Source organism: Capricornis sumatraensis, chromosome 14 (genome assembly GCF_032405125.1).
Source record: "Capricornis sumatraensis isolate serow.1 chromosome 14, serow.2, whole genome shotgun sequence".
NCBI classification, from domain to species: Eukaryota; Metazoa; Chordata; class Mammalia; order Artiodactyla; family Bovidae; genus Capricornis; species Capricornis sumatraensis.
Genome location: NC_091082.1, coordinates 45,914,135 through 45,941,040, shown reverse-complemented (window position 1 = coordinate 45,941,040; position 26,906 = coordinate 45,914,135). Strand labels below are relative to the sequence as shown.

The window sequence follows — 26,906 nt, the reverse complement described above, 5'->3', positions numbered from 1 at the left end:
CTTGGGCAGAACCTCTGAAACTGTGATTATCCTCTGCTTCATGGGTCTCCAATCTGGGGGTATGGATACTGACTGTATAGTGTCTCTGTACTTCCTACCCATCTTATTGCGCTTCCTTCTTTAGTTCTTTAGTTGTAGATTTGTTTTTCTGCTAGTTTCCTAGTCTTTCTCATCAATAGTTGCTCTGTAAATAATTGTAATTTTGGTGTGTCTTTTGGAGTGGGTGAGCTCAGGGACCTCCTAGTCTACCCTTCTGGCAGCCTCCCAGTCTGTGCATTTATGGATAATAGGAGAAAAGCCATTTTTAAAGAAAGGTTTATTTTGGTTGGGTAGACTTTATTAGGTAAAACATATAAGCTCAATTCAGAAAGCATATGTATAACTTGAGTCTTTTAAAAAGCAAGTCAAAATAATGGAATAGAATAATAATGGAACAATACACTTCCAAAAACATTTTTACAGTTAAAGAAGACATGCATCTGTCTTTTGAAGGAATGAACTATGTGTAGTGGAATGGCCTAGAATGGTAAACACTGAGTTATAATCTTGCAAGTTCTCTTTATAGGCTTCATGTAAGTTTTATTTTTCCCATTTTCATTCAACTTTTTCTCATTTTATGGCTTTACCTTTTTAAAAAGTATTATTGAAATATAGTTGATTTGCAATGTTGTATCAGTTTATATATATGGGCTTCCCTGTTAGCTCAGCTGGTAAAGAATCCATCTGCAATTCAGGAAACCCTGGTTCGATCCCTGGGTTGGGACGATCCCCTGGAGAAGGGAAGTCTACCCATTCCAGTATTCTGGCCTAGAGAATTCCATGGACTGTATAGTCCATGGGGTCACAAAGAGTCAGACATGACTAAGTGACTTTCACTTTCACTTTATATGTTATTTATCTTTGTTGTCTGGCTTACTTCACTTCGTGTGGTAATCTCTAGGTCCATCCATGTTGCTGCAAATGGCATTGTTTCATTTTTTTATGGCTGAATAATCTTATGGTAGCTCTATTTTTAGCCTTTTAGGGAATCTCCATACTGTTCTCCATACTGGTTGTACCAATTTACATTCCCAACAATGGAGGAGGGTTCCTTTTTCTGCACACCCTCTCCAACATTTATTATTGGTAGACTATTTGATGATGGCCATTCTGACTGGTGTGAAGTGTTATCTTATTGTAGTTTTCATTTGCATTTCTCTAATAGTGATATTAAACATCATTCCGTACCTTTTTTGATTGGGTTAGTTGTTTTTTTTTGTATTGAATTGTATGAGCTGTTTGTATAGTTTGGAAATAAATCTCTTGTTGGCTGCATCATCTGCAAATGTTTTTTTTATCATAATATAGGTTGCATTTTGTTCTGCTTATGGTTTCCTTTGCTGTGCAAAGGCTTTTAAGTTTAATTAGGTCCCGCTTGTCTATTTTTGTTATTTCCATTTTTACATTACATACATTTTTATTTTTAGTGTATAATATTATGCCATCTAGGAGATGGATCCAAAAAGATATTGTTGAGATTTATATCAAAGAATGTTCTGCCTATGTTTTTCTCCATTATTTTTATAGTATCTGGTCTTACATTTATGTCTTTAATCCATTTTGAGTTTATTTTTTATATATGGTGTTAGAAATGTTCTAATATTATTATTTTACATGTAGCTGTTCAATTTTCTGAGCACAGCTTGAAGAGATTGTCTTTTCTCCATTGTGTATTACTTTCTTTGTTGTAGATTCATTGACCGTAGGTGTGTCGGATTATTTCTAGGCTTTCTGTGTTGTTCTATTGATCTATGTATCTGTTTCTGTTGCCAGTACCATACTATTTTGATTACTGTAGCTTTGTAATATAGTTTGAAGTAAAGAAGTGTGATTCCTTCAGGTCCATTCTTCTTTCTCCAGACTGTTTTGGGTATTTGGGGATCTTTTATGTTTCCATGTAAATTTAAAATGTTTTTGTTCTAGTTCTGAGAAAAATGCTATTGGTAATTTGATAGAGATTCCATTGGATATGTACACTGTTTGGGGTAGTCTACTCATTTTTGTAAAAAGTGTATTTATCTGGTTTTGGGTATATTATGTCTTTGTCACTGCCTGTGGGGCTCTAATTCTGCTGAGCAGGGGCTACACTTCATTGCAGTGCATGGACTTCTTATTGTGGTGGTTTCTCTAGTGTGGAGCATGGACTGTGAAGCATGGGTTCTAGAGAACAGGTTCAGAGAGTTGTGGTGCATGGGCTTAGTTACAGCATGTGGGATCTTCCTGAACCAGGGATCATAACCGCATCCCCTTCATTGGCAGGTGTATTTTGAACCACTGGACCACCAAAGAAGTCTCAACCTAGTCTTTTTAACAATACTCCTCCAATCCAAGAATATATCTTTACTTCCCTTTGTGTCATCTTCAATTTTGTCACCAACCTTCCAAAGTTTTTCTAGTATAGGTCTTTTGCCTCCTTATATTCAGCTCAGTTCAATTCAGTTGCTCAATCATGTCCGACTCTTTGTAACTTCATGGACAGCAGCACGCCAGGCTTCCCTGTCCATCACCAATCCTGGAACTTACTCAAACTCATGTCCATCAAGTTGGTGATGCCATCCAACTATCTCATCCTCTGTCATCCCCTTCTCCTCCAGCCTTCATCTTGCCCAGCAACAGAGTCTTTTCCAATGAGTCAGTGCTTTGAATCCAGTGGCCAAAGTATTGGAGTTTCAGCATCAGTCCTTCCAATGAATATTCAGGGCTGATTTCCTTTAGGATGGACTGGTTTCATCTCCTTGCAGTCCAAGGGACTCTCAAGAGTCTTTTCCAATCCCACAGTTCAAAAGCATCCATTCTTTAGCACTCAGCTTTCTTTATAGTCCAACTCTCACATCCAAGCATGACTACTGGAAAAACCATAGATTTGACTAGACAGACCTTTGTTGGAAAAGTAATGTCTTTACTTTTTAATATGCTGTCTAGGTTGGTCATAACTTTCCTTCCAAGGAGCAAGCATCTTTTAATTTCATGGCTGCAGTCACCATCTGCAGTGATTTTGGAGCCCAAGAAAATAAAGTCTGTCATGATTTCCATTGTGTACCCATCTATTTCCCATGAAGTAATGGGACCAGATGCCATGATCTTAGTTTTCTGAATGTTGAGTTGTAAGCTAGCTTTTACACTCCTCTTTCCCTTTCATCAAGAGGCTCTTTAGTTTTCCTTCACTTTCTGCCATAAGGGTGGTGTCATCTGCATATCTGAGTTTATTGATATTTCACCCAGCAATCTTGATTCCAACTTGTGCTTCATCCAGCCCAGCATTTTGTATGATGTACTCTGCATATAAGTTAAATAAGCAGAGTCACAATATACAGCCCTGACATACTCCTTTCCTGATTTGGAAATAGTCTGTTGTTCCATGTCTGGTTCTAACTGTTGCTTCTTGGCCTGTGTACAGATTTCTCAAGAGGCAGGTCAGGTGGTCTGGTATTCCCATCTCTTTCAGAATTTTCCACAGTTTGTTATGATCCACACAGTCAAAGGCTTTGGCATAGTCAATAAAGCAGAAATAGATGTTTTTCTGGAACTCTCTTGCTTTTTCCATGATCCAGCAGACGTTGGTAGTTTGATCTCTGGTTCCTCTGCCTTTTCTAAATCCAGATTGAACATCTGGAAATTCACTGTTCACGTATTGTTGAAGCCTGGCTTGGAGAATTTTGAGCATTACTTTACTAGTATGTGAGATGAGTGCAATTATGTGGTAGTTTGAGCATTCTTTGGCATTGCCTTTCTTACAGATTGGAATGACAAGTGACATTTTCCAGTCCTGTGGCCACTGCTGAGTTTTTGCAATGTGCTGGCATATTGAGTGCAGCACTTTCATAACATCACCTTTTAGGATTTCTAATAGCTCAACTGGAATTCCATCACCTCCACAATGGTTTGTAGTGATGCTTCCTAAGGCCTGCTTGACTTCTCATTCCAGGATGTCTGGCTGTAGGTGAGTGATTGCATCATCATTGTTATCAGGGTCATGAAGATCTATTTTGAACAGTTCTTCTGTGTATTCTTGCCACCTCTTCTTAATATCTTCTGCTTCTGTTACACCCATACCATTTCTGTCCTTTATTGTGCCCATCTTTGCATGAAATGTTTCCTTGGTATCTCTGATTTTCTTGAAGAGATCTCTAGTCTTTCCCATTCTGTTTTCCTCTATTTCTTTGCACTGATCACTGAGGAAGGCTTTCTTATCTCTCCTTGCTATTCTTTGGAACTCTGCATTCAGATGCTTATATCTTTCCTTTTCTCCTTTGCCTTTTGCTTCTCTTCTTTCCACAGCTATTTGTAAGACTTCTTCAGACAACCATTTTGCCTTAAAAATTTTTTTTCCCTTGGGGATGGTCTTCATCACTGCCTCCTGTGTAATGTCACAAACCTCTGTCCATAGTTCTTCAGGCACTCTGTCTATCAGATCTAATTCCTTGTATCTATTTCTCACTTTCACTGTATAATTGTTAGGGATTTCATTTAAATCATACCTGAATGGTCTAGTGGTTTTCCCTACTTTCTCCAATTTAAGTCTGAATTTGACAATAAGGAGGTCATGATCTGAGCCACAGTCAGCTCCTGGTCTTGTTTTTGCTGATTATATAGAGATTCTCCAGCTTTGTCTGCAAAGAATGTAATCAATCTGATTTCAGTGTTGACCATCTGGTCATCTGGTGATGTCCATGTGTAGAGTCTGGTCTTGTGTTGTTGGAAGAGGGTGTTTGCTATGACCAGCGCGTTCTCTTGACAAAACTCTGTTAGCCTCTCTCCTGCTTTGTTTTATACTCCAAGGCCAAATTTTCCTGTTATTCCAGGTATCTCTTGACTTCCTACTTTTGAATTCCAGTCCCCTACTATGTAAAGGACATCTTTTTGGGGTGTTAGTTTTGGAAGGTCTTGTGGGTCTTCATAGAACCATTCAACTTTAGCTTCTGGTCGGGGAATAGACTTGGATTACTGTGATATTGAATGGTTTGCCTTGGAAAAGAACAGAGATCCTTGTCATTTTTGAGATTGTATCCAAGTACTGCATTTTGGACTTTTTTGTTGACTATCATGGCTACTCCATTTCTTCTAAGGGATTCTTGCCCACAGTAATAGATATAATGGTCATCTGAGTTAAATTCACACATGCCAGTTCATTTTAGTTGACTGATTCCTAAAACGTTGGTGTTCACTCTTGCCATCTCCTGTTTGACCACTTTAAATTTGCCTTAATTCATGGGCCTAACATCCCAGGTTCCCATACAATATTTCTCTTTATAGCGTCAGACTTTGCTTCCAACACCAGTCACATCCACAACTGGGTGTTGTCTTTGCTTTGACTCTGTCTCTTAATTCTTTCTGGAGTTACTTCTCCACTGATCTCCTGTAGCATATCGGGCACCTACCGACTTGGGGAGTTCATCTTTCAGTGTCCTGTCTTCTGCCTTTTCATGCTGTTCATGGGGTTCCCAAGGCAAGAATACTGAAGTGGTTTGCCATTCCCTTCTCTGGTGGACCGTGTTACCTAGGTTTATTTTATTCTTTTTGATGTGATGGTAAATGAGATTGTTTCCTTGATTTCTCTTTATAATCTTTTATGGTTAGTGTATAGAAATACAACATATTTCTGCATATTAATTTTTCATCCTGCAACTTTACCAAATTCATTGATGAGTTTTATTAGTTTTCTGGTAGCATTTTAAGGATTTTCGATGTATAGTATCATGTCATATGTAAACACTAACAGTTTTTCTTCTTCCTTTCCAATTGGATTCACTTTATTTTCTTTTCTTCTCTGATTACTCTGAATAGGACTTCTGAAACTATGGGTAATGAAATGGTGTTTACCTGTCTTGTTACTTATCTTAGAGGGCATGCTTTCAGCTTTTCACCATTGAGTATTATGTTAGATGTGGGTTTGTCATATATGGTCTTTATTATGTTGAGGTATATTCCCTTTGTGCCACTCTCTGAAGAGTTTTTTTTTTTTTTATCATAAATGGATGTTGAATTTTATCAAAAGACTTCTCTGCATCTGTTGTAATGATCACATGGATTTGTTCTTCAATTCTTAATGTGTTATATCACATTATGATTGATTTGCAGATTTTGTAAAATCCTTGCATCTGTGGGATAAGTCCCAGCTGACCATGGTATATGATCCTTTTAGTGTACTTTTGGATTTGGCTTGCTAACATTTTATTGAGGATCTTTACATCTACAATCATCAGTGATATTGGTGTGTAATTTTCTTTTTTGTGGTATTTTTGTCTGGTTTTGGTATCAGGGTGATGATGGCATCATAGAATTAGTTCTAAAGTATTCCTTCCTCTGCAACTTTTTGGGAACAGTTTTAGTAGTATAGATGTTTAGTATAGATGTTAGTAGTATAGATGTTTAGTATAATATAGTTGTTTTCTCTAAATATGTGGTAGAACTTGCCAGTGAAGCTACCCATTCTGGAACTTTTGCTTGTTGAAAGTTTTAAAATCACAGTTTAAATTTCAGAACTTGCTATTAGTCTGTTCATATTTTCTGTTTCTTCCTGGTTCAGTCTTGAGGGATTGTACCTTTCTGAGAGTTTGTCCATTTCTTCCATATTGTCCATTTTTGGATGTATGGTTGCTTCTGGTAGTAGTATGATCCTTTGTACTTCTGTTGTGTCCATTGTAAATTTTCCATTTTCATTTCTAGTTTTATTGATTTGGATCCTCTCCCCTTTTTTTTTTCTTTATGAGTCTGGCTAAAGCTTTATCAGTTTTTAAAATATTTTCAAAGAACCATCTTTTATTTTTATTGATCTTTTCTTTCCTTGGTCTATATTTCATTTATTTCTGTTCTGATCTTTATGATTTCTTTTCTCCTACTAACTCTGAATTTTGTTGTTGTTGTTGTTGTTTTTTCTCTGGTTGCTTTAGGTGTAAGTCAGGCTGTTTTTCTGAGATTGTTCTTGTTTTTTAATAAGCATATCACTTTAAACTTAGCTCTTAGAACTGCTTTTGCTGCATCCCATAGGTTTTAGATCATTGTTTTAATTTTCATTTGTTTCTAGGTATTCATTTTCTCTTTGACTTCCTCAGTGATCCATTGGTTGTTTAGTTACATATTGTTTAGCCTCCATGTGTTTGTTTGTGCTTTTTAGTTTTTCCCTTATAGTTGATTTCTAATCACATAGTGTTGCAATTGGAAAAGATGTTTGATATGATTCAATTTTATAAATTTAATGAGGCTTGCTTTGTGGCCCAGATCTATCCTGGAGACTGTTCTATGTGCTCTTGAAAAGAATGTGTATTTTGCTGCTTTCAGATGGAATGCTCCATCTAAATATCAATTCAGTCTATCTAGTCTAATGTGTCACCTGTATTTCCTTATTGATTTTTTTGTATAGGTGATCTGTCCATTGATTTAAGTGGGATGTTAAATTTCCCCACTATGATTGTGTTACTGTTATTTTCTTCTTTTGTGTTAAATAATGTTGGTCTGATGTATTGAGGTGCTCTTATGATAGAGGGACATAGAAATTTACAATTGTTATTTCTATTCCTTGGATTGATCCCTTAATCATTATGTAGTGTCCTTTTTTGCCTCAGATAACAGGCTTTATATTAAAGTCTATTTTGTCTGATAAGTATTACTACTTCAGCTCTCTTTTGATTTCTATTTGCATGGAATATCTTTTTCTATCACCTCACTTGTGTCTGTATATGTCTCTAGATCTTAAGTAGATCTTTTGTAGGCTGCATATATAGGGTCCTACTTTTGTATCCATTCAGCCAATCTATGTCTTTGGTTGGAGCATTTATCCCATTTATATTTAAGGTAATTATCAATATGTGGGTTCTTACTGCCATTTTGTTAATAGTTTTGGATTGTTTTTGGTAGATATTTTCCTCCCTTTCTTCTTTTGTGGTTTGATGATTATCTTTAGTGTTGTGTGTGGATACCTTTTTTGTGTGTATAACCATTACAAATTTTTGATTTGCGGTACCGTGATATTTGGGATCAGTTCAGTTCAGTCGCTCAGTCGTGTCCGACTCTTTGCGACCCCATGAATTGCAGCACGCCAGGCCTCCCTGTCCAGTTCACTCAAACTCATGTCCATCGAGTGGGTGATGCCATCCAGCCATCTCATCCTCTGTCGTCCCCTTCTCCTCCTGCCCCCAATCCCTCCCAGCATCAGAGTCTTTTCCAATGAGTCAACTCTTCGCATGAGGTGGCCAAAGTACTGGAGTTTCAGCTTTAGCATCATTCCTCCCAAAGAACACCCAGGACTGATCTCCTTTAGGATGGACTGGTTGGCTCTCCTTGCAGTCCAAGGGACTCTCAAGAGTCTTCTCCAACACCACAGTTCAAATGCATCAATTTTTTGGTGCTTAGCTTTCTTCACAGTCCAACTCTCACATTCATACATGACTACTGGAAAAACCATAGCCTTGACTAGATGGACCTTTGTCAGCAAAGTAATGTCTCTGCTTTTTAATATGCTTTCTAGTTTGGTCATAACTTTCCCTCCAAGGAGTAAGTGTCTTTTAATTTCATGGCTGCTATCACTATCTGCAGTGATTTTGGAGCCCCCCAAAATAAAGTCTGATACTGTTTCCACTGTTTCCCCATCTATTTCCCATGAAGTGATGGGACCAGATGCCATGATCTTCATTTTCTGAATGTTCAGCTTTTAGCCAACTTTTTCACTCTCCTCTTTTACTTTTATCAAGAGGCTTTTTAGTTCCTCTCCACTTTCTGCCATAAGGGTGGTGTCATCTTCATATCTGAGGTTACTGATATTTCTCCTGGCAATCTTGATTCCAGGTTATGCTTCCTCCAGCCAAGTGTTTCTCATGATGTACTCTGCATATAAGTTAAACAAGCAGGGTGACAATATACAGTCTTGATGTACTCCTTTTCCTATTTGGAACCAGTCTGTTGTTCCATGTCCAGTTCTAACTGTTGCTTCCTAACCTGCATATAGGTTTCTCAAGAGGCAGGTCAGGTGCTCTGTATTCCCATCTCTTTCAGAATTTTCCACAGTTTATTATGATCCACACAGTCAAAGACTTTGGCATAGTCAATAAAGCAGAAATAGATGTTTTTCTGGAACTCTCTTGCTTTTTCCATGATCCAGCAGATGTTGGCAATTTGATCTCTGGTTCCTCTGCCTTTTCTAAAATCAGCTTGAACATCTGGAAGTTCATGGTTCATGCATTGCTGAAACCTGGCTTGGAGAATTTTGAGCATTACTTTACTAGTGTGTGAGATGAGTGCAATTGTGTGGTAGTTTGCACATTCTTTGGCATTTCCTTTCTTTGGGATTGGAATGAAAATGGACCTTTTTCAGTCTTGTGGACACTGCTGAGTTTTCCAAATTTGCCGACATATTGAGGGCAGCACTTTCACAGCATAATCTTTCAGGATTTGAAACAGCTCAACTGGAATTTCGTCACCTCCACTAGGATAGCAGTCTATATATATGTGCATGATTATTTTAAATTCCTGATCTCTTAATTTCAAATGAATTTTTAATATCCTGCATTTGTACTCTTCTTCTCTCATGATTACTGATTTTGATATCATTGTTGTCTGTGGATAATTTCCTACAGTTCCTGTTTCCCTTTACTGGTGAGCTACCACTTTCATAATTTTTTGGTTTCTACTTGTAGTCTCTTATTTTCCACTTTGAGAAGTTTCTTTAGCATTTATTGTAAAGCTGGTTTGGTAATGCTGAATTCTCATAGCTTTTGCTAGTATATAAAGCTTTTAATTTATCTATCAAATCTGAATGAGATCATTTCTGTTTTATCACTTTAAATATATTATGCCACTCCCTCTTGGTCTGCAGTTTCTGCTAACAAATCAATTGATAACTATTTGGGAATTTCTTTGTTATGTTGTTTGTTGCTTTTAATGTTTTCTCTGTCTTTAATTTTTGTCAGTTTGATTACAGTGTGTCTCTGCGTGTTCTTGCTTGGGTTAGTCCTGTATGGGATTCTCTGTGCTTCTTGAACTTAGGTGATTGTTTCCTTTCCTGTGTCAGGGACATTTTCAGCAGTTATCTCTTCAAATATTTTCTCAGCTTCTTTCTCTCCCTGTTCTACTTCTGGGACATCTATAATGTGAATGTTGGTGTATTTGACCCAGTTGTCTCTTAAACTGTTCTCACTCCTTTTCATTCTATTTTCTTTATTCTGTTCTGCAGCAGTCATTTCCAATATTCTGTCTTCCAACACTCTGTCTTCCAACTCACTGATTCATTCTTCTCCCTCACATATTCCACTGTTAATTCCTTTGAGTGTATTTTTCATTTCACTTATTGTATTCTTGAAACCCAAGTTGTATACACACACACACACACACACACATACACACACACACACACGTGCACATGAAGTGAAGTGAAATTCACTCAGTTGTGTCCAACTCTTTGCAACCCCATGGACTGTGGCCCACCAGGCTCCTTTGTCCATGGAATTATCCAGGCAAGAATACTGCAGTGGGTAACCTTTCCTTTTTCCAGGGGATCTTCCTAACCCAGGGATTGAAATCAGGTTTCCCACATTGCAGGTGGTTTATTTACTATTTGAGCCACCAGGGAAGCCCAAAGAAATTGGGCTTTGAAGAGATTGAAAGTGCTCAAGAAATTGAGCACTGAAGAATTGATGCTTTTGAACTGTGTTGTTGGAGAAGACTATTGAGAGTCCCTTGGATTGCTAGGAGATCAAACCAGTCAATCCTAAAGGAAATCAGTCCTGAATATTCATTGGAAGGACTGATGCTGAAACTGGAGCTCCAATAGTTTGGCTACCTGATGTGGAGAACTGACTCATTAGAAAAATCCTGATGCTGGGCAAGATTGAAGGCAGGAGGAGAAGGGGATGACAGAGGATGAGTTGGTTGGGTGGCTTTACCGACTTGATGGACATGTGTTTGAACATGCTCTGGAAGTTGGTGATGGACAGGGAAGCCTGGCGTGCTGCAGTCCATGGGGTTGCAAAGAGTTGGACACAACTGAGTGACTGAACCGAACTAAACTGATTGTATTCTTGATAAAAAAAAACTTGTAACTTCTTGTTCTGTGAATCCATTCTTTTCCCAAGTTCTTGAATCATCTTTGTGTTCATTACTCTGAACTCCTTTCTTGGATAGATTGCTTTTTACCACTTCATTTCACTTAGCTGTCTTTCTGAAGTTTTATCTTGTTCCTTTGTTTGGAACATTTCTTTGCCATCTATTCCTCAGCCTTTTTTCTAAATTTCTATTTGTATTTTTATGCATGTAGTAGGTTAGTTATGTTTCTTGACCTTGGAGAAGTGGCCCTCTGTATCACAGCAGTACCTTTTCCTCTTATTACCCATTGGCCAGGAACTAACTGGCCCCAGGGTAGTTTCTGACCTGTGTTTGCACACTCAGTTCTGCAGGCTGTGGAATTATGATTCTCTTACTCTAGTGTCTGCCCCCTGGTCGGGGAGGCTGGATTAGAGGCTTGTGCTGGCTTCCTGGTGGGAAGAGTAGGTGCCTGCCCTCTGGTGGGTAGAAATAGTTCTCTTGCAGACAGGGACATGTCAAGGGGTGTATCTGTTGGTGGCTGCGGGCTCAGGAAGTCTTTAGGCAGCCTGTCTGCTGATGGGTGTGGCTGTGTTCCCACTCTGTTGTTTGACCTGAAGAGCCCCAGCACTGAAGCCTACAGGCTGTTGCATGGGGCCAGGTCTGGTGCCAAAGACCCAAACAAGATATTTTACTCATGTAGATGAACACTCCCCAGTATGTCTACCACCAGCTTTTATGACCCCAGAGAGAGCCAAAGCTTCTCCTTGCCTTCTCAGGAAACCCTCCCAGACCAGCAGGTAGTTCTGGCCCAGGATCCTGTTACACACAAGAACTTGTGTGTGCCTTCCGAGAGTGATGTCTCTGTTTCTGTTAGTCTTGCAGACCTCCTGCAGTCAAGCCTTACTGATCTTCAAAGCCAAATACTCTGAAGATTCCTTCTCCTAATGCTGGTCCCCTAAGCTGGGGAGCCTGGCGTGAGACTCAGAGCCCTTACTTCTGGGAGAACTTCTGTGACATTATTATTTTCCGGTTTGTGGGTTACCCGCCTGAGTGGTATGGGATTTGATTATATGACTATTGTGCCCCTCCTACTGCTTCATTGTGGTTTCTTCTTTGTGTCTTTGATGTAGAATATCTTTTTTGGTATGGTCCAGTCCTTTTTGCCAATGATGGTTCAACAGTTAGTTGTGATTTTGGTGCATTTGTGAGAAGAGGCAAACTCAGGTCCTTCTACTCCACCATCTTGCCTCCAACCCCTCTTCACTTTTAAATGAGAGTTTTAGCTGGACCTAAATTCTTCTCAAACCAAGGGTTGTATATTCAACATCAAGCTTAATCTACCCAGAGTACCTTGCTTCTTATTTCAAAAATGCTTCTCAGAGGTTATAAGCTGGAAAGTTGGTTGATGTAAATTTACATTCCATTGCAGTTTCCTTATGTACAATTGAATTATCTGTGTATAACCCTTTACTCTGGGGCTTCCCTGGTGGCTCAGCAGTGAAGAATCCACCTGCAATGCAGGAGTCTCAGGAAACACAGGTTCGATTCTGGGATTGGGAAGATCCCCTGGAGGAGGGCATGGCAACCCATTGCAGTATAATTGCCTGGAGAATCCCATGGACAGAGGAGCCCAGCAGGCTACAGTCCATAGGATCGTGGAGTTGGAATTGACTGAAGCAACTTAGCATACATTCAACCCTTTACTCTAAACAAGTGTTTACTGTAAAATATTCATCGTACCAAGGTGAACATGAGATGGAAGACATAAACCATTGTTCTCCTCTACAGATCTCTTAACTATTAGGTTTTGGAGCTTTTTCTTCTCATCCTCCCCCTACTACTATAAATTCAGCATGCCCCTAAAACAAGCCGGCTATGTTACTGTATGTTCAATTGTAGAAAAGACTATTTTCTTCAGTCCTCAAGGAAGGATGTGTTGGATTAGATTAGAAATTGTAAGCCCACAAACTATATTTTAAATTTAGGAGATTTTCAGGAAAATTTTAATGCGATTTTTCCTTATAACTGACTTTAGAACCTAACCCTGTTCAAGACAAGAATCCACTGTATTCAGCAGTTCAATTGTTTGTGAGAGCTGGGGAAATAAGTTGCTAAACCCCAGTTTGTTCATTTTTTCTCCCTAGTTAATGATTTTGAAGAACAGGCTAGTTTTACACATCTAGTTTTCTATTTGGCTTCTCTTCCTCTCTACAACCTGATATGGCTTTACCTAGATTCCTTTCCTCACTGCATGAGAGGAGAACTTTATTTTGTTAAGGAAATGACTGTTGCCCTCAAGCTTTCCCTTTTGCTCTGCTTGCCTTTTGGAATGCTCCTGACTATATTAGCATGGGAGTTTGTAAGAAGCATTACTTCCTTTTTCTTGCTCTCTGAATTTGTGTGCAAGCACTCAGTTTATCTATAATCACGTAACACTGCTATGTCAAGAGCGGGAACTGGGAGTTCAGCCCTTATGTCTCCATCAGAGCTGGTTTAATGGGCATATGACCTATGTATCTGCATAAGGTTCCATATGCTGAAGGTCCAACAGTTTGTTTAAACTTCTGCTGTCACTATATTGAATTTTTAATAAGTTTTCCCTTTAGCTTGTGTTTTTTAATAAAGTCCCAAAGGACAATGGAGCCTGTGTATACATGGAGGAGATAAATACAATATGTGAGTCAGTGAAAGTCTCTTAGTCATATGCGACTCTGCAACCCCATGGACTATACAGTTCATGGAATTCTCCAACCCAGGATACTGGAGTGGGTAGCTGTTCCCTTCTCCAGGGAATCTTCCCAACCCAGGGATTGAACCCAGGTCTCCTGTATTGCAGGTGGATTCTTTACCAGCTGAGCCACCAGATAGGCCCAAGAATGTGAGTCAGTAGCCCCTTTCAGAGGTAGCATTCACAATGCCCTAAGTCCATAGAATTCCAGTGGCTACATTAATGTGTAGGGGTTCAGTGGGAAATCATAACGGGTATAAGATAAGCATTCATTGATGCTTCAATCAATTAGGCTGAAAATGACAACACAGAGGAAAGAGAAAGATGTGGCAATCCATAAATTGTTTTCCTTTCGATCTTTCCTTATTCATGAGTAAGATTGTGATAGAGAGTGTTAAAGAACATGTGAATCACAAGAAGTTGAATAAAGACAATTAAGTTAGTTTTGTGTAGTGTTTATAACTCTTGTGGTAAGAATAAATTGGATATGCATGCATAAGCTGTGAAATAGGAATTATAGTATTTTGTTAAGTTGTGTGGTCTTTATTTGCATCTCTAACTGGCATTGCACAGTATAAAGGTGGACTGCAGAATTCATGCTAAAATTTTAGTTGTTTTTTTTTTTAATTAGAAAATAACACCATGATAAATTGAGGAGGGGGAGCTTCATATGTTTGTACATTTAATACTACTTTTTTCTATGTTTTGAATAAGAAGTCCTACATTTTAGTTTGCACTGGGGCCCACAAATACATGGCCAGCCCTACAGCAAACTGAGGGCTCTTAAAACTTTCCTTAATGGTACAGGGTATTTTAATTATAGTTGTACTATTTTATTGTTGTTAATATATTTCTTTAAAATTTGAAGCAAGTATAGCAAAATGTTACAATTTGGTATGATTGGTGGTTGGATGTTCATTACACTAGTTTTGAAACTTTTCTGCATGCTTGAACTATTTCACACAAAAAGCTTCATTTGATTGCAGTGACATAATGAACAATGGCAAGAAATATATATGAAAAGAAGTAGGCATATAACAAAGGCAGAAAAAGCCCATCAGAGAATGTACTCTGCACTCCTCCACTCACTGTGAAATGTCTTACCATGGTGACTTTATGGGCATTACATTCCAGAGTCAATTTCAGTATGGTTGCTGCCTCAGATGCAATTGATTGATCAGGTACAGAGAGTTTCATGAGGAGACTCCACACAAAGTCAGTCAGCAAGGGTGGCAATAAGGTTTTTCCTATACTCTGAAACCAAAAAGAAGAATCATGATCTCACATCTTACTTATATCAACAAAGACAGCTACATGATTTTTTGTGGGTCTTAGGTACCTTTGTTGTTGTCAGCCTCTTCCTCCATTAAACATATTAAAAATTACACTTTACACTGTATTAGTATTAAGATGACTGTCATTCAAACTTAATCATATTTATTTTTCATCGTATTTTTAAAGCAATTAAAACATTTTCATCTGAATAAGTCAGCTCTGGGGCAAGCCAGAGAGAAATGGGAAACCATGGCATTAAAATTTAGAGCGACCATAAAATATTGATTTAACCCCATTTCAGCTATTCAAATACTAAAAACTATTGTGAAGTTCTTCAGCTTTGGAAATAAGCTTGTTCAGATCCAAAACAAGCATGATTTGTAGAAGATGAGGGGAAGGATAGGATAAGAAAGGAAGGGCCATTGAAGGATGTATATTTTTCTCTTTTTCAGAGAAGCATCAAGAAGTGGGAAGAGAAAAAAGGGCACATATGTCTATGATTGAGGTACAACTGCAATTCAAACAATCTCTTTTTAAAGTTAGAGGAACATCCATGGACCATAAAATGAGAACAAAATCACAGTACTATGGAACTCTCAGTTAAGAAAGATGAATGAACGACATTTTCTCCCTTTCTAAATGTATATGTATATATACAAAAGTTCTTTTTTGTGTGTGTATGCCATTGTCTGAAATACAGAAAGTATTCAATATTGCCAATAACAGCTTTTCAGCATCCCTGTTAAGGGAATGGAGCATACAACTTTTTGGTCAGTAGGGAAGGACTGAGGTCTAATTGAAAACTGATGACCACCAGGCTCCCTCCTACTGAGCAGACAGGTGAGGTATAGTATTTTTGGAAAGCTATGAAAGAAAGATAAAGGATGGTCACTAAGGCTTAGTGAGGTGAACAGAATATCATAGTTGGCTATACTTTGAGAAAGTCAGATTTGATTATACAAGATGCTGAGTTAAAAAAAATCACTGAAGAGGGGATATTCTTTGGGGATATTTGTTTATTCAACAAAATAGCTTAGTGTCTATTAACAGTTGTGGAAGGAGCAATTCCTAGTGAAACTTAGAGATAGTATTAGAAGTTTCTGTCATGTGAAGGTAGAATGGAGAAAAATAAACCTGACTCCATACTGGATCTATTTCTTCAACTCTAGCCTTTGTGTTCCATAAGCTGTGATTAGAAATGCTGGCTTTGCACTTTTATCTCAAATAGTAAAAGAGTGTTACCTATAGCCTGAAATATACATACTAGCCCTTTCTCAACAATGTTCTTCCTCCCAGGCTTAACCTTTAAAGTATAACACATTTCCATTCATATAGAGGTCAAATGTTAAAGAAAAGAAAATAACAGTTGTCTTTCTGAAGGTTTATAGGAGCATTGTGACCAGACCAACCTGGACAGCTGCAGGAACAAAGGATTCCAGTACCAATAAGTTTCCAACAACCAGCCACACTTCCTCCGTTTTTAATATAAAAAAAGCTTAAATTCTAAGTCCAGTAAGATGGTTCCTTGGGATACTAGTCCATCATCTTCTTGCGTTTTCCGGTTTTCCAAATATGTTGCTATCTCTTATTCCAACACCTTGTCTGTTGATCTATTGGCCTATTGTGTGGTGAGTAGTATGAACTTGGACTCAGTAACAAAGGTATAGATATGACAGTAGAGTACATCAAATGATAGACATCCTTATAAAACGTGATCTAGCTCTCTTGGCTAAAAACCTTGATGTATATCCTCCTATTTGCATCCTCTGGACTTTGTTGTTGTAAATGGTCCTGTTGGTTTCCTTACTACAACCTTAGATTCTCTCACCCACCTGTCCCAATCTACCTCTGAAAGTCCCTACCTCCAGATTTTTTAGCTACTGATCTTGCACACAGTGCTGTCCTAGGCCTGTTTTGATCTCACAGTTGGGAACTGAGTAATAGAGGTCATGAACACAAGGACCCAGGGCACCCTCCCCAAATCCAGGATTTCTAACTCTTATGGACATTAAAGTCAGATGAGAGGACATTAAGCTGGAAGTGGATATAGTAAGCTTCAAAAACCACTTGAAAGAGACAGACCCTGAGGAGGCTGCTAGTGCTACGCTCACTAGCTAATCATGGGTCTCAGGATTTCAATTCTAGGGCTCTGGAGTTAAGAATGGAGGAATGTAGAAGGACTTTCTAGTAAACCTAGATGGATGCTTAGTTTCTTCATGTAAATAGAAAACTTTATAGTTAACCAGGCTTGTGACTTCTGAGGGGAGGTGGATTATGAGTAATGCTTGAGTTTGGAAAGATGCATCATTATACAGATGCATGTTTAAGGATATCTATGTGGTCTTTTTCATTCTATTATTTGAGATGTATTGCTTCCATATCTCCACAGCCTCCCACAATTCTATCTGCCTCAGTGTGGGAGGGCAAGGCACTGCTTTCTGTATGTAGTTTTAGGAGAAAATCTAAGACCCTTCGATTCAAGAGATAAGCTAGCCTGAAGGGCCTCTCCAGCCAGTTTTGCTGGACTGTTGATTCCTGTGTAGCTAGAAGAGCATCAGTTGGACAGTATGATTCAGGCACCTGTGCCAGATGAGCTTGCAAGCATGTGAATAAGCATATATACTTTGAAGAAGATGAAGGACTGTATAGAGATGTAGAGTCTCATGATTTTCCCTAAGGTTGGGTCACTGTAGAAATTACTTACTTAGTGCTAAGGTTTATCACTAAAACTTAAGAAATTTTTAAAATTTAATAGGTTTTTAAAATATATACCAAATTATTTTGATGTTTGCTAAGTAAATTATAATAGCATTGTAAATCCTCTTAATTTCTGACTTCACTAATTTTTCTAGAAAACCAGAAGTTTTCCATCTTTAGTAACTTATTAGCCAAACAAAAAGAAGCATAACAACTAGGAAACACTTACCTCATTTTGCTTTCTATAAGAATTATCTAGTAAATAATGTAAATTGCTATGTTCTGGAATAATAGGCATGATTCTTATTAACAGATGAAGATCAAGAAGCCAAATACTCTATCATTTACTCTTTGCTTTACTGAATTTAATTTAAATAAAAGAGAAAAAATCTATTAATATAAATTTTGTTGAAATAAGTTGCCACTCTAACAAACACATGAAAAGATGCTCAACATCACTCATTATCAGAGAAATGGAAATCAAAATCACAATGAGGTACCATTTTACACCGGTCAGAATGGCTGTAATCCAAAAGTCTACAAGCAATAAATGCTGGAGAGGGCGTGGAGAAAGGGGAACCCTCTTACACTGCTGGTGGGAATGCAAACTACTACAGACACTATGGAGAACAGTGTGGAGATTCCTTAAAAAACTGGAAATAGAACTGCCTTATGACCCAGCAATCCCACTGCTGGGCATACACACCGAGGAAACCAGATTTGAAAGAGACACATGTACCCCAATGTTCATTGCAGCACTGTTTATAATAGCCAGGACATGGAAGCAACCTAGATGTCCATCAGCAGATGAATGGATAAGAAAGCTGTGGTACATATACACAATGGAGTATTACTCAGCCATTAAAACGAATACATTTGAATCAGTTCTAATGAGGTGGATGAAACTGGAGCCAATTATACAGAGTGAAGTAAGCCAGAAATAAAAACATCAATACAGTATACTAATGCATATATATGGAATTTAGAAAGATGGAAATGATAACCCTGTATGTGAGACAGCAAAAGAGACACAGATGTATAGAGCAGTCTTTTGGACTCTGTGGGAGAGGGAGAGGGTGGGATGATTTGGGAGAATGGCATTGAAACATGTATAATATCATATATGAAATGAATTACCAGTCCAGGTTTGATGCATGATACTGGATGCTTGGGGCTGGTGCACTGGGACGACCCAGAAGGATGGTACGCAGAGGGAGGAGGGAGGGGGGTTCAGGATGGGAAACATGTGTATACCTTTGGCGGATTCATGTTGATGTATGGCAAAACCAATACAATATTGTAAAGTAATTAACCTCCAATTAAAATAAATGAATTTATATTAAAAAAAGAAATAAGTTGCCACTAAAAGTAATTTACACATGAAACAAAAGCTACAGGATAAAGTGGGGGCTAAGTTACCTGAGCGATTTTACTTTTGTCTTTTTGTAAATTCCTGGGTAGAAATTCTGTACCAGAGGAAGAAGGCTGCATATCATGATTTTCAGGCTTATAATACTTTTTATTTTTACTTTTTGCAGTACCCTCTGTATCAAGGAAGAAAGTTTAAGATTTTCATTTGATCACTGGTTCCTTCTATAACATTACTATTTCTAGTTTCCTCTTCCTGCCCAATTCTGGGAATGTAAAATTTTCTGAATGTTTAACTCTCTGCTGAAAGTTTAGTCACATAAAATACTAATATTATGACTACATTGGCCCAGAATTTATAAAGTGTTAAGAGAAGCCTCTGTGGAGGACATATATAATTTTAATAGGTTGACCAAGTATCAACTACATTTCGGCCATCAAATCCATAGTTCAGTGCAATGGAAGAGCTATTGCTAAGTTGGAAAGTCTATTGGTAAAAGAGCAGACTTGGAGGCATTTTGCAAAGAACTGAGGGAGTGGTATAGAGAAAGAGAAAAGCTCTCAAATAAGCTTCAGGTGCAGATGTTTTTAGTTCTAGAGAAGGTAGATTTTAACTGAATTTTTATTTGCTAACAGCTTTATAGAGATATAGTCAATGTGCAGCATATTTAAAGTGCATACTTTGGTAAGTTATTAAAGGGAAAAGCTACCCACTCCAATATTCTGGCCTAGATAATTTCATGGACTACAATTCATGGGGTTGCAAAGAGTCTGAGTGTATTTCAGAAAGGACATGACTGAGCGACTTTCACAAATGACAAATATATATATATATATATATATATATATATATATATATATATGTTCAGTTCAGTTCAGTTCAGTCGCTCAGTCATGTCCAACTCTGCGACCCCATGAATCGCAACACGCCAGGCCTCCCTGTCCATCACCAGCTCCCAGAGTTCACTCAAACTCATGTGCATTGAGTCTGTGATGCCATCCATCCATCTCATCTTCTGTCGTCCCCTTCTCCTCCTGCCTCCAATCCTTCCCAGCATCAGTCTTTTCTAATGAGTCAACTCTTTGCATGAGGTAGCCAAAGTATTGGAGTTTCAGCCTCAGCATCAGTCCTTCCCATGAATACCCAGGACTGGTCTCCTTTAGGATGGACTGGTTATATATATGCATATGCCCATAAAAGTATTACTGCAATAAAAAAAGATTTATTCCCTCCAGAAGTTTCCTCCTGTCCTTTCATAATTGCTCAAACCTGCTACTGGATACACACTATAGCACTTCCTGATTCAAAGATACACACAGATCTGCATTCTTGCATTTGTATTTTCTAATTTCAAATAAGTGGAGCAATTTAGTATGTGCTGCTCTTCTGTTGCTTGGCATCTTTCATTCAGCAAAATTATTTGCAATTCATTCACATTATTGTATTTGTCAATAGTTGATTGATTTCTCTGTGATGAATACTACCCCACTGTACGTATATACCATCATCTGTGTATTCATCGGCATCTTGGTGGACATTTGGTTGTTTCCAGTTTGGGGCTATTAAAAAAACAAGATCTTGTCAACATTCATGTACAAGTCTTTGAGTGGATATTTACTTTCATTTCTTTTAGGAATGACTGAGGAATGACTGGATCATATGATAGATGTGTGTTTGCCTTTTTAGGATACTGCCAAATTATTTTCCAAATTGTATCATTTCACATTCCCTCTGACACTCTATGGTGGCTCAGATGGTAAAGAATCTCTGGCCGGTAAGGCAGGAGACCCAGGTTCGATTCTTGGGTCAGGAAGATCCCCTGGAGAAGGGAATGGCTACCCACTCCAGTATACTTGCCTGGAGAATTTCATGGACAGAGGAGCCTGGCTTACAGTCTGTGGGACTGCAAAGAGTCAGACACAATTGAACAACTAACGCAGACAGGCTGAATGGCGCTAAAGTAATTCAGGGATAATTTTTTCCTCCTGATGAGACCAAATCTCTTTGACTAATCTGCTTTATTACTTGTAAATTATGAAGTTTCAAATTCTAACTTATAGGCATGGGCACCATTGCCAGTCTTTTGGAATTCAGTGCTTTTACCTTTAACCATTTTGGGTATTACCCCTCACCCCACAAACAGCAGGTAGTTTTCTTACATAGCCAATAGTTAAATGGACTCTCTGCAGATCTCTGGAGCACTCCTTTCTGGTACTCTGCCATGTGAACTCTAGATATCTTGATCCTTCTGGATTCCCAATTCTGTCTTTTCAACTTGGGACCCTTGGGTTGCTCATTTCTGGGCTGCAGCCTAGAAAGTTACTCTAGGTTGTAAACTCAATCAATTGTAGACTCTGCTTTATTTATTCATCTGTTCTCTTCTCTCAGGAATCATTGTGCTTTGTTATCTGTTGTCTTTAAACAGTTTATTATGGGAGGGCAAATCTGTTCTCTGTTTAAGTACTTCGAAATAGTTTGATACCATAAGGTCTCACACTTTGTTAGGTAGACCGGAACAGCATTTATTTACATCTTTTCCCCCATCATTGAAGCAAGAATTCTATTTAACGCTGCATTAGAGACAAAAAGAATGCCTCTTTTTAAGAGTCCCATATGGTTTTTCCAGTGGTCATGTATGGATGTGAGTGTTGGACTGTAAAGAAAGCTGAGTGCTGAAGAATTGATGCTTTTGAACTGTGGTGTTGGAGAAGACTCTTGAGAGTCTGACCTTGGACTGCAAGGAGATCCAACCAGTCCATCCTAAAGGAAATCAATCCAGAATATTCATTGGAAGGCCTGATGCTGAAGCTGAAGTTCCAATACTTTGGCCACCTGAGGTGAAGAACTGACTCATTGGAAAAGACCCTGATGCTGGGAAAGATTGAAGGCAGGAGGAGAAGGGGACGACAGAGGATGAGGTGGCTGGATGGCATCACCAACTCAATGGACATGAGTTTGGGTGAACTCCGGGAGTTGGTGATGGACAGGGAGGCCTGCGTGCTGTGGTTCATGGGGTCGCAAAGAGTAGGACACAACTGAGCGACTGAACTGAACTGAACTGATTGGTAATTTTTCTTCTCTTTCTTCCCTGCCTCCACCCAGCATTTCTGTTCCTGCCAGTAACACCCTGACACTAATCTAAGTATGAAAGTGAAAGTGTAAGTCACTCAGTCATGTCTTACTCTTTGCGACCCCATGGACTATAGCCTGCCAGGCTCCTCTATCCATGGGATTTTCCAGGCAAGAATACTGGAGTGGGTTGCCATTTCCTTCTCCAGGTGATATTCCTGACCCAGGGATACATATTGAAGAACCAACTATAACATTTAAAAAATAATTCTAAAAAAGATTTAAAAATACATTTTGATAAATGGAGCTATAGATCTTGGGGCAGGATTTAGAAATCTACAGACGCAGAACCTCCTTGGAACCCACAATAGAATAATTAGGAACAGATTCTTCGTAACCCTTAGAAAAGATGAATCTTACCGCTTTGACATTTTGCAATGCAGAGGAGGTGATACATTCCCACAAATGCCTGTTGTGTGATTGAGGGATCAGAATGAGAACACAAAAGAGATAACTCTGCTGCCAGGACACCCAAACATGGAGCATTAACGCTTGCCTAGTGAACAAACAAAGTAGAAAAATACATTTGCTAAGCATCAGCTCAGTTCGGTTCAGTTGCTCAGTCGTGTCTGACTCTATGTGACCCCATGAATCGCAGCACGCCAGGACTCCCTGTCCATCACCAGCTCCCGGAGTTTACTCAGACTCACGTCCATCGAGTCAGTGATGCCATCCAGCCATCTCATCCTCTGACGACCCCTTCTTCTCCTGCCCCCAATCCCTCCCAGCATCAAAGTCTTTTCCAATCAGTCAACTCTTTGCATGAGGTGGCCAAAGTACTGGAGTTTCAGCTTGGCATCATTCCTTCCAAAGAAATCCCAGGGTTGATCTCCTTCAGAATGGACTGGTTGGATCTTCTTGCAGTCCAAGGGACTCTCAAGAGTCTTCTCCAACACCACAGTTCAAAAGCATCAATTCTTCGGCGCTCAGCCTTCTTCACAGTCCAACTCTCACATCCAATAGTCAATGTTAAATGTTTGTGTCTGATATGCACACACACATGCACACACATGCACACACAGACTCAAACACACAGTAAGTCTCCCACATATGAACATACTCTGTTCTGAGAGTGTGTTCATAAGTCCAATTTGTTCATAAGTCCAAAAAACTTACCTTAGGTACAATCGGCTATAGAGTACTGTACTGTAATAGGTTTATAATACTTTTCACACAAATACATAGAAAAATAAAACATCTAACATCTTACAGTACAGTGTTTTGAAAAGTACAGTAGTACAGTGAAACAGCTCGCATATTTGCATTCACATCTTTGAATGATCACAACTTGAAGATTTATATGTAGGGGGCTTACTGTATCTGACTATGGTTACAGTTGAGTGTCAGAATACACAAACTATGTATTAAAATCCTTGCTCTGTTACTGAGTCTCAATTTTCTCATCTGTGAAATGCATATAACAAATGCTACCATGTAACATTATTGTGGGAACTAAGGGGGTAACATTTATGACAAAAAGGAAAGTTCCTAGCAAAGTGCTTGGAAATACTAGAGATTCTACCTAATGTTAGTTTCTATTCCATAGAGTAGGTACCTATTTGTAGGTAGCAAACTCTTAGGATAGTGGGTTGGGGAGTGAATGTCCAAAAACTTTCATGCTCCTTCTCCATGTATGAAACACTTCAGATGACTCTGTGAGTCACTGGAGAAGTGTGACTTTTCTTCCTACAATTGCTCTAATTCTTTCCAGGAAAATTAATGTTTTAAAAAACTCAGTACATTTGCTTCTGGTATAAAAGCTACTATCAGAACATTTATGTATCTCTCCTCCCGCCTTCCCCCCACCCCATACACACACAACTTCCTTGTGGCTTCTCAAATAGGCTTCTCAAATATTTAGGTTTTCATCTTGACTGATTTGTTTGGTCAGATCACGTGTAAATAGAGAGGGAAGCAGACGTGTAGAAGAAGAGATGGAAGAGACATTTTGCTTTTCTGAAGGTGTGAGTATTATTACCAATTTTTAGAAACAATTAGGACTCTGCCCACATGTAGGTTTGCTCAACTAGTGGGCCTGCAGAATCTTCTTGTCTCTAAGATGAATGATTACTTTTCCTAGATAGATAGGTGTTTTGATGAATGAGCAATGGTTGGTGGTAAAAGAGTCAAACCAACCTTCCAGGGAGATCTCAAGACCTGTTTCTCCTTCTTTGTATTACTCTCATATACCCTTATGTCATATACCTTCTCTTGTTGCTTGACTCACTCACATCTATCTCAGTCTTACACACATTCACACACACATAGCACACACACACACTTATATGGAGTCATTCCTGAAAAAACATGAGGTGACCTAGGTCATGTGCCAAGGGTATAACCAAGTTAGAATGCTGGAAGTGATGGTCTAAGTAGAAGGGAAGATAATCTGTTGCTTCTGTGGATGTCCTCCTTGGATTTTTTCTGCCTATACTTCTTTGTAAGGCTACCTGGGGCTCCTCCCATCCTTAGGTGGCTCAGTGGTAGAGAATCCATCAATGCAGGAGATGCAGGTTCGATACTTGGGTTGGGAAGATCCCCTGCAGTAGGAAATGGCAACCCACTCCAGTATTCTTGCCTGGGAAATTCCATGGACAGAGGAGCCTGGTGGGCTACAGTCCATGGGGTGGCAAAGAGTTGGACAAGCTTCAGCACACGATTTAGGAGAATTTACAAGCAGACAGTAGAGGTCACTGTTCAGGCCCTAGGAAGAAACCTTTTATTTCCACTGGGTAGTCTGCTCTTTTGGTTTGCATTCCAAGTTTCTTTTTCCACTGAATGTTAAGATTTCCAGAACTGTAATTGTGTTATAGGTTTAAGAAAAAAGGGCAAGGTGCTCTTTTTCTCTACTGGGGGTAACGGAGGAGTATGAGTCTGTGCCTAGTATTTTTGCCACAGGCTTCTCTACCATAAAAGTTTTTGCCACATGCATTTCTGCTGCAAACATTTTAACACATGACTAATTGGTGATAAGGCAATTTTGCTGTGAAAGATAAAATAATTAGTTGACAGTTCGGTCTGACACTTTGGTTTCAACTGGTTAAAATGAGTCAGACTTTCTTTCAGTTAGCCCATTTATTGATGGCTTTATTGAGCTGACAGATGACAATGATTTGCCCCAAGAGTTGGTTTCTTATTTTGAAACATGCTACATTGAAGGAAAAGGAGGTTAAGAGTCTCAAAGGCTCAGAGGTGAACCTACATTTCCCATAGAATGTTGGAATGTCTATGAACAGACATGTGGTAAGATGCCAAGAACAAAAAACAGGAAAGAGGTTTTTATGACACAATATAAAGTTCAGTTACAAATATGCATTCTAATACTCAGAAACCAATGCCTCTCTTAATGAAGGAAGAAATTTTGTCAAAAAAAGAGAAAAATTGCCATGCTGAATGAGGAGATGAATCAACAAGCAAAAAACTTATACTATGAATGAAAACCTTCAAAGACAGGTGCTTAAGTACCTCACCCACAAAATAAAATCCATTTTTTTGCAGGGGCAGGATTGACATGAATTTACACACATTTTAAATGTGTTTAAGTTGCATTTCTCAAGAAAGTCTTTTAAATTTGTTATTAAGTTTTCAAGTTTCATAATGACCTTTTCAATGTCCTCCTTTTATTTTTCATTATTTTATTTTTTATGAAAAAAAAAATTGCCTCATGGCCAATTAGTTACACTGCAAAGATATCTGTGGCAAAGATGCTTATAGCAAAAGTACCTAGAACCAGGTGAGTATGTCTTACAGCTTATCTCATTGGAGCTGGGGGGCATTTACAGGGGATTGGCCCTAGAGTTTTTTGTGTACAGTTTTTTTTGCCTTGAACATTCTCTCTGTTTATCCCTTCTCATGAACTTGTGTATGTATAACTCTGAGCAGGTGTCTTTGTAAAGGAAGCTGCTAATGATGCCAGATAGGGTCTTTCTAGATGTGTGTCTCTAGCAGAGTAAGTGTGGCCATGTCTAGACTGCATAGCATGTTTGAGGTAGAGGGGAGACATGACCTAGTATGGGCCAAGAGAAGAGTAAGGTTGTTTGAACCTTGGGGCAAACTGATTATGCCCTGCACAGGTCCTTTCAAAAGTCTGCCAACCTCAGTCACACCTCCTCAAACACAAGACTTTGGGGATTTTAATACAGTCTAACTCTTTTTTTTTTAAATAAGAAAATCTATATAAAGTGCTGAAAGTAGGAAAGAGTTAAGATCTGGAGAAATGTAGCTTCTCTGTTTCTGTCCCTAAGTGCTCCTGCTTAGTTATCTGGCCCTTTCTTACTGGATTCCTTTTTTTTGCATACTGCTGGCCTCTCCATTCCTTATAAGAATTATGAGAGTTTCAAGTGTTAACTTCCAAAAGTAAACACTTACTAAGTCATTTAGCTGCTTCTTATCCATCTCCAAACAATGGACTTCCACTTCGGTTCTCACATCACTTTGGGACATTGCCTACCTATTCCTGCTTGATGAATCAGTACAGAGGACATATTCACTTTTTGTTGTTTCCTTTTGGTATATAAATATTTCCTCTTTACTTCTTTTGAGACTAAATACTCATCTGTACCCCCAAATTATTTATTTTTGATAATCATTTTGTACTCTTTATTTACCGGGGGCTATTATATTTGGAGGGTTTTCTCAAATGCCTGCCAAGTCTCA

The 26,906-nt window shown here is 38.7% G+C and overlaps 1 protein-coding gene across 1 annotated transcript in view; it reads right to left on the bottom strand.

Moving 5' to 3' along the window:
• The window catches only part of MROH9 (maestro heat like repeat family member 9), a 175,625-nt gene that overhangs the window by 41,678 nt on the left and 107,041 nt on the right, over window positions 1–26,906 (bottom strand). Inside the window, exons 6-9 of the mRNA XM_068985731.1 lie at window positions 22,611–22,746; window positions 21,117–21,121; window positions 19,172–19,294; window positions 14,885–15,034 (exon numbers count right to left, since the gene is read on the bottom strand). Coding sequence (XP_068841832.1) covers window positions 14,885–15,034; window positions 19,172–19,294; window positions 21,117–21,121; window positions 22,611–22,746 — 414 coding nt within the window. The remainder of the gene's footprint in view (window positions 1–14,884; window positions 15,035–19,171; window positions 19,295–21,116; window positions 21,122–22,610; window positions 22,747–26,906) is intronic.